Source organism: Patella vulgata, chromosome 6 (genome assembly GCF_932274485.2).
Source record: "Patella vulgata chromosome 6, xgPatVulg1.2, whole genome shotgun sequence".
In the NCBI taxonomy this organism is placed as follows: domain Eukaryota; kingdom Metazoa; phylum Mollusca; class Gastropoda; family Patellidae; genus Patella; species Patella vulgata.
The window spans coordinates 61245004-61260332 of NC_065884.2; the positions used below are offsets into that span (position 1 = coordinate 61245004).

The 15329-nt window shown below is 32.0% G+C and overlaps 1 protein-coding gene across 1 annotated transcript; it reads right to left on the reverse strand.

Annotated features, from left to right (window-relative positions):
• Nucleotides 1-880: 880 nt before the first annotated feature.
• On the reverse strand, nt 881-13698 carry LOC126825245 (pleckstrin homology domain-containing family F member 2). Its single transcript, XM_050554814.2, has 9 exons — nt 13639-13698; nt 11472-11536; nt 10862-10999; nt 9264-9327; nt 8168-8293; nt 6980-7089; nt 6029-6200; nt 4485-4585; nt 881-3704 (listed from the first exon to the last, which is right to left on the reverse strand). The coding sequence occupies exons 1-9, from the start codon at nt 13652-13654 to the stop codon at nt 3639-3641; spliced, it is 858 nt and encodes a 285-aa protein (XP_050410771.1). The 5' UTR covers nt 13655-13698; the 3' UTR covers nt 881-3638.
• Between the last annotated feature and the right edge of the window lie 1631 nt (nt 13699-15329).

Genomic DNA, 15329 nt, shown 5'->3' on the forward strand with positions numbered 1-15329 from the left:
CGAAATATAGATCTGTATTTTAATCAGATGGACCAGGCCCAATCTTAATTTTTGTTCATTCAGGAACATCTATTACAAATTTGGCTTCCTATTTAATCTGGAAAAAAATAATTTAACAATAAGTTTCACTGTTGCCTAGAACAACTCTGTGGTTTCCAGCAAGTTTCATTAAGTTGTGGTCATGAACAGCTGACTTCGATCACAAACAAATGGCTGGCACCACAGGGGGGAAAAAGTACTTGGTTCATTTTTTCAACAGACTGGAGAACCCAAATAAAAATTAAATTGGTTTGGCCTTAGATGTGTATTTAACTTGATGAAGTGTTGTGAAGTTTAATTGTATTAAATAAATGTAATCTTGTCATCTAGTTGTTGTATTTCTAAAAGGGGTTTGATAGATATTGATTTATAATGTTGTATATGGGTCACCCCAAACAAATATTAATGTTAAGATCGAAAATGTTGTATTTCTTTGTGATATAGGCCTACCAAAGAATTACAAGCAAACTGAATATAACCAGTAGTGCATTTATGGTTAATTATTATTGTTGAACCTGAGAAATTCCAGCAGTTAAAGGTGAATTTATTTGCCAGGTATATATTTACTGTATTAATCTATAAATTACTAACTTTCATACTCCTTATTTCTGTCCTCCTAGATGCTCAGTTTTTTAAGTGTGAATAACTACATGTTGTTTAAACAGCCACACACACTGTTTATAGAAATATTTTACCGGTAGAACATCTTTACAACATTTTAACATGTCTCTGTACGATATAGAAATATTTTACTGGTAGAACACCTTTAGAAATACAACATTTTAATGTGTCTTTGTACAATATCCTAATTCACTTTTTGGCTCTCTTGGTATAATAAAGTATCACAGGAATTAGAAAATTTATTTATAAACAGTAAGGTTTGTTTATTTTTTTAAATCTTTATTATCAATACAACAAATGTAGACAAAATTTCTAATTTTTTTTTGTAAAAATAGTAGTTCATTTAATTGGGTCCTTCTTAGAACACATGACTTAATCATTTTAATAATTTTCTACTTTAAAATAAAAAACCCCAATAATCTTGCTTGAAATTCTACAGGAAATAATATTTATAATTAAAACAGAATTATGTATCTCTATATATTTACAAAACTTAAATACAAAATATTTACAAACAAAATCAATTGCAAATTTCAATGAAACGTTCCATAAGAATATATAGGTATGTGAAAAAGACTTTGCAAATATAAAAGATATTAGAATACATTGCATGTGATTGATTCCCTTGGTTAAGGACAGGTGAAAAAAGGGCAGCTGCCATTCGTGAATTTTAAAAATTACCTTTTAATATCAAAATACCCTCTTCAGTCAAATCTTCATGCGTAGATTGACTATTTACATAACCCATTCCTGTAAATTTTTGACAATTATCTGTGACAAACAAATTTTGACCCATTCTTCAACGAAAAAAGTTGAAATTGCCCTAATGTTATATGATGAGTGAAGAAGCAGAACACAAAATACACAATTCATGTTTGTTGCCTATGAAAGGTTAAAAATATTGTTACTAAAACTGAACAATTATGACACTCAATAATAAAGTGATTGTAACTAGCTATTTCAGACCGTGCCGTTAGGAACTTAAAATTGATCCGAAACCATCAATGAAGGATTAGCCAGATATTTGTCTGGAAAGATCAAGAACTCTCAATGCTTGTTATAAAAACTTCCAAGTCCAAAATAGTATTGTTAGAAGAATCTTGACTAAATTGTAAAAGTAACTCGGATGTAATAATTTTATTGCTATTTATAAATGCTGTTGCCTATATCCATCTGTCCATAATTAATTTTTAACACCCTAAAGACTATATTTGTCATCAAATAGTTAAAAAAAAATTATACATGTTGTTCACATTATTCTGCAAATTTAGTAACTTCCAGAGTTATTGCCCTTAGCAATTTGTACAATCCTGAGAATGCTTTAACAGCTAAAGTCATCGTCTGATTTACTTGAAATCTATGTTCTTTGTTTCGATTATTGTGATAAATCAGTTTATAAAATAACTACTATATCAGATAAGTATTTCCGGAGTTATTGCCCAGATTTAATAATAGGCCAGCCTAGTATGTGAAGGATTCCAGGGAAGGTTTAAAGACACAATCCGCTATCATTACATTGTAGAATCTTGTAAACACCCCCCAGCGATCAAAACATGAACAAAGCAACAGCCTTTACGGAATGCTTGAATAACATAGCTGCTGTGGGCATATATGCTTTGTTACATGGCAGCCACTCTTCATTGCAATAAATTTAGCCTAACAATATCAATTTCATATTCTAACATCAAAGGCATCACAAATCATAAACAGGTGAAAATAAAATACTATCATAAAGGAAAATAAAAGAAATAGCAAAACTTAACTTTAATAAATCTGATCAGAGCTGCATGTCACAATTACTGAATTATAGCACTAAATACTGCAGCAGAAATATAGCACTATAGAAGAGATATAGTACTATAGACTGCAGCAGAAAAATAGCACTAAAGACTGTAGCAGCAATATAGCACTATAGTCTGTAGCAGCAATATAGCACTATAGTCTATAGTAGCAATATAGACTATAGCAGCAACATAGCACTATAGACTATAGCAGCAATATAGCACTAAAGACTGTAGCAGCAATATAGCACTATAGACTTTAACAGCAATATAGCACTATAGACTGTAGTAGCCATATAGCACTATAGCAGCAACATAGCACTATAGAAGCAATATATATAGCACTATAGACTATAGCAGCAATATAGCACTATAGACTAGAGTAGAAAAAAAACATGCAAATCATTCATTTGAGAATAAAAGACAAATAAAAATGATGCAGATATAAACTTAAGAATTGGAGTATAATGTATAACCCCAACAACCACAAGGTACACACAGTCCACATTCATGAGAACTTAACTTGAGGCTAATTTAAGTCACCATTGATTACATGGGCGAACTGCCATTTTCAAATCACAATCTGATAACAATCAATTAAATTTTCACATATATTGTTGCAGTTTATATAGACTGATTTACTGGCAATATTAATTAATTCATTATTCCATATCAAATATTACAGTATAAGTTATAACTAATCCTTTTACACATTTATTTGGGTCCCACCCTTCCAAAACTGGCAATTTAATTATATTTTATGTGTCAATTTTTTTTGTGGAATTAAAATCTGCCTTTGTTGAACATTTTCCATCTATATAAAGCCAGTATTGAGATGTAACTGTTTTTGTATTTGACTGTTGACAATTTGAAATTATGCTGACTTAATCATACCACACCAGATGAATACAATTCAATACTTTATTTTTACCTAAGAGGTTTCAGCTCTTATAACTTTTGCAAGAACTAAATAAATAGTTAATGTTAATGCTGATAATCAATCAAGTTTTCTTAATATCAAAAAGATTTAATCAATTATCTAGGTTATACTGACTCATTATAAAGTAAAAAGAGCAAGAAAATTACGTATGGACATTGCATGAAGAGTAATTGTTGTAAACTAATATAAACAAAGATCAGTTTTATAAAATGAAAGTAGAAGTAGAGAGAAGTCTTGAAAGTTACTATATAATGTTACTACTGATGAGTTTGGCCAGCTTTATAATCAGGAACTTCTTCTGCCTCATAACTTTGAAACTGTGACTGTAATAAATTAACAACAAATTTCAACTACGTCTTATTTGCGCTATTTATAACATTAGCATTTTTCAAACAATATCTCATTCAAACAGCAAGGAAATACCCTCAAATTGATTATTCAACATTTAATTAAGGATCAAAACCAAAATATCAACAGTAGATAATCTTCCTGTTTGGATTTAACGGAATTAAATTTCTTATCACTCTGCTTAGCTCGAGCTAAAAATTCTAATTTTCAAACATAGTCATGGTATTGATGTAATGGAATTATACACCAAATCAAATTGCTTATCTGTGCTTAGCCTAAGCAGAAACTGTTTGTCATCAAACTCAGTCACACCAGCAAGTTAAAAGCACAGTTTTTATGTTCCAAGAAGCGTGACTGACAGATGAAAGGTACAGATGGACCATATTTATATTGCTGAAATCTCATGAGCTGTTTGTATTTGAGAGGTTAAAATGGTTGAATAGCCAAGTGAAGGTAGACCAAGACCATGCCATAAGTCCTTTCAATAACAATGGATATAATTAAAGGTTTTTTCCTTCCATGAGATACCATATTTGGCGTACCATATTTCAAATATCATTTATCTAAGATGGGAGTCACACGGTGATTTCATAGAAATACCTGTGTGTGAAAGTGTAATATGTATTTTAACTTTGCGTATTATATTATATAACACTTGGGCTGATGTTATCGTGCAATATCAATATATTCTCGTCATTTAATCCACACTTAGTAATAAAATATGATAAATTCATCAAGAAGGAAGTTGAGCATACCTCGTATGTATTATCCACTGTGTCAACACTGGGTGTAGGTTCATCATCATCATCATCATCAGATGAATCGTCATCTGAGTCAGGAATATTAATCGGAGTATCTGTATAAATATAATATATTTATTGGTAAAGAAGTACAAGTAGAATACAACACTAATTAAAGATACATTATGTAAGATTTAGATAAAGAGCCTTTCTTGCTATAATAGTTCAAAAATAGATCATGAAAATGAATATATTGAAAACGTCAGTAAAATTACTTTATTCTGAGTGAAATCTGGGTTATCCATTTTTAATGGCGGTTGTGTTTTAAACCATTCAAAATCATGACTACTCGTTGATTATGGGCTTGTCATATGAATAAATGTCTAATTAATAATTTACATAAAATTTGAAGCCAAAATAAAGATCTGTAATGGTCAGATTTAGCTCTTACATGTTTCTTTAACTAAATTCAAGAAAAAAATGATTAGAATATACAAGTGTGAAACATCAAATTCATTATAAACACTTGTATAGGGAACAGATTGGAAGAATCTATTTTTAAGGCCAGCTCAATTTTCGACAAGGTCGTCGAGATGTAATAAGGTTAGCACATGTTATTCTTGGCAAGATTGTAGGTTAGGGTTAGGTTTAAGAATTTGGGGCTAGGTCCAGGGTTAGGATTAGGGTAGGGATTAGTACCAGCCCTATTTACATCTTGTGATTTTGACCAAACTTGAAGTTGGCCTTATCAAATAGATCTAACCATCTTTCTGCACTAAATGCTTTTACTTTGTCCTATAATAACTATTCATTGCTTAAGGTTAGACCTAACCCTGGTGCCTAATAAAATAGTTAAAAATAACCCAATCATGTTCAAACTTCACTAAAGAATTACAAACTAAATAACTGGTCTATGACCTATTAATGGCTCCACCCCCACACTAATCATTAGACCACATAAATTTGATTTTCTGTTCTTTGGTGTCTTGATAAATAAATTGCCACTTTAATCAGGAGACAATCTGGTTAAAACACAGACCCTATTTCGTTTCGTTTTTATAGTTGAAAATTTCATTTTACTTCTCTATACTAAACTTGGATCTGGAAGAGAAGTTATTTAATGGTGTCAGGGATAAGCCAATGAAACGGTCTGTCACGGCGAGCTTTAGGCGTGTTTTGCACGGAACTGTGGGTAATCCACTAGTAACATCAATGCTGATTGGTTAATCAAATGTCTGACATCATAGGGTCATAAGTCGGTCTTTTGACCCCTGACGTGACCTATAGCTATAACTTGTCAGATCTTCATGTAGTGTAGGCCATCGAAAGTATAAAAAAACAAAATGAAATATATGTCTGTATTTTAATCAGATTGATCAGGAGAAAGACATTCCAAAACTTAAAAATTTGGAACTGAAAGCTTTTGAACAACAAAACCAAGCACTTTTGGTTTTTACATAAGTCTTTTTCCTGGAGAAATATGAAGGAAAATATTTTCTACAGGTGTTCACGAAGAATAGAAAATCACATTGATGTGGCCTTAGTTGATAAAAACTTACATTTTCGTATTTTGTTATTATCACCGGAACTCACGGCTGGAGCTGACGATAAGGATAGCTGATTATAACAGGTTAAACAAACACGTAATGGTTTAGCCGATTGCTGGGGTAATAACCATTTCTTGTTCGTACAGGTGTTACAGGCAACAATACCACATTTACGACAGTGGTGCTGAAATGTACAAATCATATCAATTAAAGCATTAAATAATATACAAACACTTGATATGGCAGTGAAAAAATTAACGCAAATGGCGCAAAACAGATAACGGCATATTCACATTTTTTTTAATAGAGTTAATATAGTAACTAACACCAGCTGGTCATCCATGTTGTTGTTTATTTATTATACCATTTTAGTTTCGAAAAAATTAATAATAAAGTTCACGTTCACTTGCTGTTTTAAAATCAGCATGGATTGAAACATGACCTCACCCAATGTCTCTCAAATTAAATTCTAGTTAAAGTCTTCTAGCAGAAATACTGACTTGAATTATTTATTCCGTATTTCACATCTGTGGATATATCATTTACCCTGTCGTTCGATCTGATTAAAACACAAATCCTATTCGTTTTGGTTTTTCATAGTTCAAAATTTTGTTTCACTTGTCTTTATACATGTATTAGCCAATGAAACGGTCTGTTACGGTGAGTTTTTGGCCAGAGGTGAACGGAACTGTGGGTAACCCACTAGAAACATCAAAGTTGATTGGTTAATCAAATGTCTGACGTCATAGGGTCAAAAGCCGCTCTGATGCAACCTTCCACTACAACTGGACAGATCTTCATGTAGTAGAGACCATCGAAAGTATTTCAGGAATGCTTGTCACAAAATCTCTTCGCATTTTAACAGTTTACTAGTGTTCACTAAAGTGACAATGCCTTGTTAAAATTTAACTTATTATCTGGCATAAAATTCTCTTTTTCGGTTTTACCTAACTAAATGCTTACCTTTCTATTTAAGACTGTGAACTCAGATTTTTTACAGTGCATACAGGTTTGAGCATTTTGATCGGGTACCCAGACAGGTGAATCATGTTCTGAAGTCTGCGTTATTCCTCCTGTAAAAAATAATTCAAATTCAAAATGTACAAATCAATTATAGAATAAACAAATAAAGCCTTAATATTTTAATGTCCATGAAAATAACGTGGAAACCACAATTAAAGGGGCATTATGTAAGATTTACATAAAGAGTTGGCTGTTCTTGTTATAATATTTCAAAAACAGATAATGCAAAATGAATATATTGAAAATTTCATTCAAATTACTTTATTTTGAGTAATTAACGTTATCAATGGTTGTAGTGTTGACAAGATGTGTGCACTGATCGTATAGTAGCTACCTTACTCTTAGCCTATCCACTCCATTTTTAAATTAAATCATTAAATGGACCAATCAAGAGTTGATTATGGTCTTGACATGTTAATAAATGTCTAATTAATAATTTATATAACCTTAAGGCCTAAAGAAAGACTTGCAATAGAAAGATTTAGCTCTTACAGAGAGAGAGAGAGAAATGGGGTTTAACGTCCACTTGACACAAACTAGGTAATTTCTGGACTAACACATTGTTCAATTTTATTTCAACAATTCGCTTGCGCGTAGGGGTCTTTAGCAGTGGGAGGAAACCGGAGGACCCAGAGAAAACCCACGAATTTGGACAGGCGACCCTACTCCTTGTCACGTACAACCGGGGAATCGAAACCCCGCCAGTTAACTCAGTTGACTCAATGACAGACCGCATGATACAGCGCTAGCTCTAACAGAACGGCTGTTTAATACATAATGACAGTAATGGTATTAAAAGTCCAACTGCCACAAACTAGATCATTTTGGGATTGACATCTATAGATTTCAATTTTATTTCAATAATTTGCTTCAGCATAGGGGTCTTTAGCAGTGGGAGGAAACCGTAGGACCCGGGAAATTGAAACCAGACCACTTGACTCCATGACAAACCTTATGATATAAAGCTTAGATTTTAAACCATTCGGCCATCCAACCTCACTTAATCTATAATTCCATCATACATCTAGATCACATATTATTTCATTAATTTCATCAAATGATTGAAGCAGCAAATTTACGACCATAATACCCTCCCCTTCGTACACCTATAGTAAAGTTTAGACTAACGTTTTACAAGTAAATCATTAACACATTTTCTGATATGGGCCATCCATTCTTTCTTCTCTGTAGCTGTAGCTGCGAATACAGCAAATGATTTACTTGGGTTGATTATCTTCCAACCATTTTTATATGCTGAAAATAAAACAAGATATGAGATAATGATTTAAACCTGAGATCTGGGGTCCGATCCTCAACTTGGCCAAGAAAGTTACCTCAGTGGTGTAGGACAGAAGGTCTTACAAGGAAAAAAGGCAAGGAAAAGTGCTTAGTCATTGAGATGAGACAAAAAACAAGATCTATCCATGTGCTTGTTGGCGTGCACGTTAAAGAACCCTTGATGTTCAGTTTATTATCATATTAGTCAGTACTTGTATATTACTTATGGTTATTATACAGGCCATAAATTTCATTACAGTACCGGTATATCATATCTGCACATTTAAAATATTAAAATTTAAAGAACAGATAAGTACTTTTCTGTCTTTAAATCATTCCCCCTCCCCATAAAAGAAATGAGAAGCCAAACTTTTGTGGTCCTTACCAGATGAATCTTTCTTAATTATTTGTTATGAACAAGTACTTTGCCTCTATTAATTTTAGATTTTATTTTTACTAGTAATATCCATTGTTTTATACATGATGAGATTTTAAATAAATGTTTGTGGTATAGTATACCACACACAAGGTAATCACGTAGATTAAATTTATGATCACTATTATTGGACTGATAAATAAATAGTCCAACAAAGGAGAAGCAATGACTTCTGTTGAAGATTGGATTGATGAATTGTCCGACATAGGATTAAGTCGGTCAATCAAGGCAGATTAAGTAGTTAACCAAGGTAGGTGTATACATGGTATAACACGATATATATTTTGATCACTTAATTGCCTAATCCATCCAGCGTATTATCAACAATAATCGATATGAGTAGTAGCTATACACTCAGTACAGTCAAACAATTTTGGAATTTTGAATATTATTCACCATATTATCTTGATGTCTGATTGGGCATATGCCTGGTCAACATTTGGAAAATAGCGTAGGACATGTCTGGAATGTATGGGTGAAAAAGCATCAATGTGGTATACATGTTCTTACCTCCATCATCTGGTATATCTTCAAGTTTGATATTTTCTAATTGTAAAACATGCTGTTTATTATACTGTCAAAAATAAAACAAGTTGTTTATTACTTCTCAAAATTATCACATAGAATAAATTACTTAATTACTTGATAATAAGTCAATTAAGAGGTGTGTGAAACCCCATTCCACCCCACATTATAAACCCCTTAATCAATTCAAAATGACCTCATATTCTTATAAAAATGGGGGCTTTCCCTTTTAACCCTGCTGCCTCCTGAATTATCTTCTCCTGGTCATTAACCAGAATAGACTACATATATAAAGCTTTCTATAAAAGTAAACTATATTAGTCTATTTATATATTAAGACTGTTATCTGATAACCTAACTACATAACATAATATAGTACATGAGTTAGATAGATGTTCATCAATTATTGCCTCCAGATATAATCACATGGGTTTTTTTTTTTAAAGCAGCCTTATCTCATATATGATTTCTTTAATTGGCTGTATCCTTTTTTTTTTTGAGTGAAATTACCATTTAGTACTCGGTACAAATGTAAATAGTTAAATTAGAGAAAAGTGATGTTTTTTTTTAGCTAATTAATGAAACTGCCTAGACTGTCTATATATATACAACAGTCATACAGGTGCTAGGAAGCAGTGAGAATTCAAGTGATAAGGGGTTAATAGATCATCTAAATTTGTAAAAATAACTTTATACTACCACTTTAACCCGGGTATCATTTAGCCCTTATTTCTTTCACATTCATTCAATATCAAATCTTTGTGCGAAAATTTGTAATTGTCATCTAAAATCACACTGTACTTTGCACACAAAAGATAATGAATACACAAAAATTGCTTTGCAATATTAACTAATGGGATATTCTTGCTCTTTCGTCACATACTGTAAATTTGGATTTCCGTTTTTTTTATATTGTACTTCACTTGAACAATTACTCAATCTGATTAAAATACAGATCTATATTTCGGTTCTTTTTTTATACTTTCGATGGCCTACACTACATGAAGATCTGACCAGTTGTATTGGGAGGTCGCTTCAGGGGTCGTATGAGTGGCTTTTGACCCTATGGCATCAGACGTTGATTAATCAATCAGTGTTGACGTTTCTAGTGGTTTTCCCACAGATCCGTGCATCGCACGCCAAGAAGTCGCCGTAACAGATGGTTTCATTGGCTATTCCCTCATGCTATCCAGAATGCAGGTTTATAACAACTCTTCAAGATACTAGTGCAGTACAGACAAATAAAACGAAATTTTGAACTATAAAAAACGAAACGAAATAGGATCTGTGTTTTAATCAGATTGACAAACAATGCGACATGTATAAAATTTTTTCTTATTTCAATTTAAAAAAAAAAAAAAGAACTGAAAATTTTGCTTTAAATAGTTATTTTAATAAACACATCGCAAAATCAACAGAATGTGATAACATGAAATTTAAAATAAATACACATTTATTGACTTTAATAATTCTTAGAGCACTATTCATTTGGTAAGACTATACCGTAAGTCTAATATTTATAGTGCATATTCACTGTTTATTTTGGATTGTCATAACTTTAACAGAAGAGATTCATAAATTACCTTTTTCTTGTGTAAAATAATATTTCCATAAACTAATGCATCGTTGAAAAGAAAGAATTGGCGAGGTTTTTGTTTTTTACGACATAATTTGGTTAAGACACCTTCCCCTACTAAAACTCGTCCAGGAGACACTAAAGGCTGAAATAAAATAAAAACAATTACTATACTTGTTAAAAACTTCAGTGCATAAAAAGAAGTATTTCAAAATACTGTGGAACTATGAACCAATACATCAATAGGAGGATATCAAAATTGGCAATTAGAACTTATAATATACTTATAAATGGAAAGAAGATGAAATCAAATGACATGAGGTTTAACGTCGTACTGTTCTGCTCCAACTGGTCTAAGGATATATGCCATACAGTGTGCTATGAGGGAAAGTTTGTTTGAATTCCAACTACATTAAGCTACATTTGTTGACTTCAAATCTGACAATTGGTACTTGTCTTTTACACTAGATAGATCATACAACAAAGAAACATTCAACAAAGCTTAATAATATAAAATCCCAGCAAGGTTATTTTCAGGCTGAAGTAATTCTAAATTTTTCACATTATCTATAGATTTGTTTCACTTTCAGACAGACATGAGTAAAAACGAATCCTACCTGACCAGAAGATCCAAAACACTGTTCAACAAAATTTATTCTTCTGTTATTAGCTTCTGAATTCACTGAAATTTTTTTTTAATGAAAAACATAAATAAAGCAACATAATATGTGAATTATTGTAAATGCACAGAAATAATTCACAACAAATATATCTGAAACAAAAATATGGATATGGTGTCAGAGATGTAAGCTGGTACAAATGAAGGTCCATGTCTCCTAAATTTCTGGCTACCTTAGTACTTTCTACTCCCCAAAAAAAGAGTATAATTTTGAACTACCGGTACAGAGAGTGTGTGATGGTAGTACATGTTCATGTAATCCATAAATTAACTCATCTATATGTAATACTTACTGTTTAAAAGAATTTCACACCTCTAAAAACATTACAATAATATTGGTTATGGTACCAATTTGAACAAAACACCTAATTTTGTGGATGATTATGGCTGATTCCTTTATGATGAAATGAATTATCACTAGTTCAAGTTACTGTGTAGTCTACACGTACAAAAACACAGTTTAATGTTACAGTACCAAATTCATTCATCATTCTACTACTAGTACCAGCCAAGCCTGTCATAGGTCAGGCAGTGCATTAATGAATCTACTTTCCTGTACAGGAATGACCTTTCAATGAATAAATGATAGAGGAACAAAGTCCAAAACCAATGATTTTACACACATAAAGGCTACTGCTACTTGATAACTGCCAATTCATGATCATGATTTTGTTTCTATTTTGTGCAATAATTGTAAAATGCTAAAAATAGATTTCAAGTTTAAGCTTAGGCCTAAGTCTTATACATACATGTACAACAACATGGAAAACATAAAACCTCAATCAACAAATTCTATACAGTGCCTATCAACACTATATGAAAACTTCTCTAATTACTTGCAAATGAGAATCAGCTTATATGTACTTCTACATGTATTTAAACATTTTGATAAAAATAATTTATAGTGCATTATCCAGAATATTTTCAATATCGAAAATAGAAGAAAAGATTTTTTTATAAATTGTTTTGAAAAATGAACTACCTGTATATTTTCTTTGATTGGCATTTAGTAATTATTAACACAAAACACAAGGTACAATTTTATGGATACACAATTACTGAGTTTAATACTAAGCGACGTTTCGACGAGGATATTCTCGCCTTTATCAAGCAAATGATACAGGTATGTGAATAGTAGGCAAATATATACAGAATACATACCTGTATCATTTGCTTGATAAAGACGAGAGTATCCTCGTCAAAACGTCGCTTAGTATTAAACTCAGTAATTGTGTATCCATAAAATTGTACCTTGTGTTACCAGTATATTGGAGATGAATCAACAGTAATAACTAGGCAATCTGAGCATGGTAACCTCACCCATTACCGTAGGTCAAGAAATAACGGTGCTTCGACATTATAGTTTCTTCAAACAAAGAGTATAGAACCTAGAAACTCTATTTAAGCATACTCAGTTAATTAGAACTATGATTGTGAAGAGTCCTATTTAAAACCTTTATGTTTCTGGTAAAATTAATGTGTTTGATCTGATGTTCTATTTCGGTTAGTGATGCCAGGGATAATTTATAAGCTGTCAGTTGATTCTAATTTCATTTTTAGATTTACCTGTTTACTGTTTAACAAAATATCATTTACATCTGACTCAACACTGACCTAAAATTTTAGATATAGACATATATCTACTTTACAAAACAGATGACAAATCAACACAACAATCATAATTAATTTTACACATTTCATTTATTTTTAACTCAAACTAAGCTAAAGGTTATTTGAAGGATTATAAAGTTATATGCTACATGTACGTCTACAAATTTATTTAACATCTTTTAAAATGTATATATCAGCATACACAAGCTGATTGTTTATTAATAGATCTAGCAGGTGCGACATGTTTTCTCTGACGTACGCTATAAACGATTTTACGGTGACTAGACCAACATACATCATAGGTATTTTTTTGAGTTGTCAATCAAGTTCCAAATTAAAACCAAAAATAAACAGATAAATATTTTCTGAATTTCTTAGATCTTCTGAACTAGAATTAACCTTTATGTATGAAACAACCCTCCATAGTTGTTGTTCGATTTTATATGATGGGACTGAGAAATTAGACGATAAAAACAATTGTTTAACATTCTCACCTAGTCTGTCCACCATTTTGAATGAGTCACCTGATCATTTGTGATGCCCCACATATTTTGCACCACACAATTATCTTACTCGACGAGATTACTTATTTATTGTCTTTAAAAATGGATGCTATAAACAAAGTACTTTTAAGTTTTAATCATTGACTAAAATCTCTATTGTTGCGTTTGAGAAAATTAATTGTGAAACGCTCGATAAAATAAATATGTGTGCCATCACACAGTCACATGATCACAGTGAAGGTGACAGATCTTTGTAGACGAATATTGGCAAAATGGTATCTCCTTTTTGTGGTCCAAAACTCTCTGCCTATTGCAGTATATTGAGCGTATGGGGTGTTGTAATGCTTGTAAGTATTTGTATATACATTCTCCACAAAATCTGGATAAAAACTGAAGTCGGAAATTTGTTCTATTGAAATAAGAAAAATGTCAACATCTTCAACATCTTGATTATCAGTTCACCCGTTTTATGCTTATTTACTGACGGAATTTTTCATTAATAATAATAATATTTTTCTCCCCTCATAGTACAGTTATCTGATACTGCTATAGTACTAATAATAATATATTCCTTGAAACAATGCTTTTGTTTAAAGACCACTTGCCAATATTGAATGATGTAAATCATATGACAAGTGCGTGAAGTGGGGTTATTTCCTGTTGTAGTGCATTAATTAAAATTTATTTTTTATTAACATTAAAAGATTTAATATACTGATGCTTTATTTTTTTCTTTACATCCACCATAACTGTGTGTAGATTTAGAAGTCTATTCGACCATCCAGTATAGCTTATGTATATAATATGCATGACCACAGAAATATTTGGGTCACAAGTAAAGCATTGTAATCATATACACACAAGTTATCAGTAGAAATCATAAGTGAATGAATATTATAATGATACGAACGACTGACCATCTTTGATTTTGTTTAAGATACAAAAATAGGATTATTCGAGTTCGGATGAATTAATTATACATGTACATATCTGAATACAGGGCATTTTGAATAAAGTTGTTATTGCCTTTCTTAGATGGTTTCATAATGCACAAACTAACTTACAGATTAACGTCCAAAATTTATACAATCGATCTCTATTGAAATATATCACTTGTTAATTAATTTTCAATGCATGGAACCTATATCGCAAAAGATCAATCTTGGCTGTTATTATAGCATTCTGACATTTTATAAGGGATCAATGAAATGAAATATTAACATTAAATGACAGGTACAGGTATATGCCTGGACCATGGTGTTTACACCTATTTTTCATTGAATTCCAACTGTCACATGGGTAAGACGTTGGCTCGCTAGCCTGGAGGTCGGGTGTTCGATCCCTGCATTGGCCGAGAAAGTTCATCCAGATTTTCTGGCGTGGTTTCCCCCTTGTCAGTGATGCAGGACGGAGGGCCTGACAAGGGCAGCTGTCTAGTCGTTCGGATGGTACGAAAAACCGAGGTCCCGTGTACACATTGGCGTGCACGTAAAAGATCCCTTGGCATTTGGAATTCGTTATAAGAGTAGGCCGTAGTGCCACTGCCCGGGCAAAATTTCCCTCATAGCACACTGTATGGCGTATGCCCGTCTTCATTAGCCCAGGTTAGGAGCAGAACAGTAGGACGTTAAACCCCATTTCATTTCATTTCCAACTGTCACGAATGTAGGTTCTTGTCTATG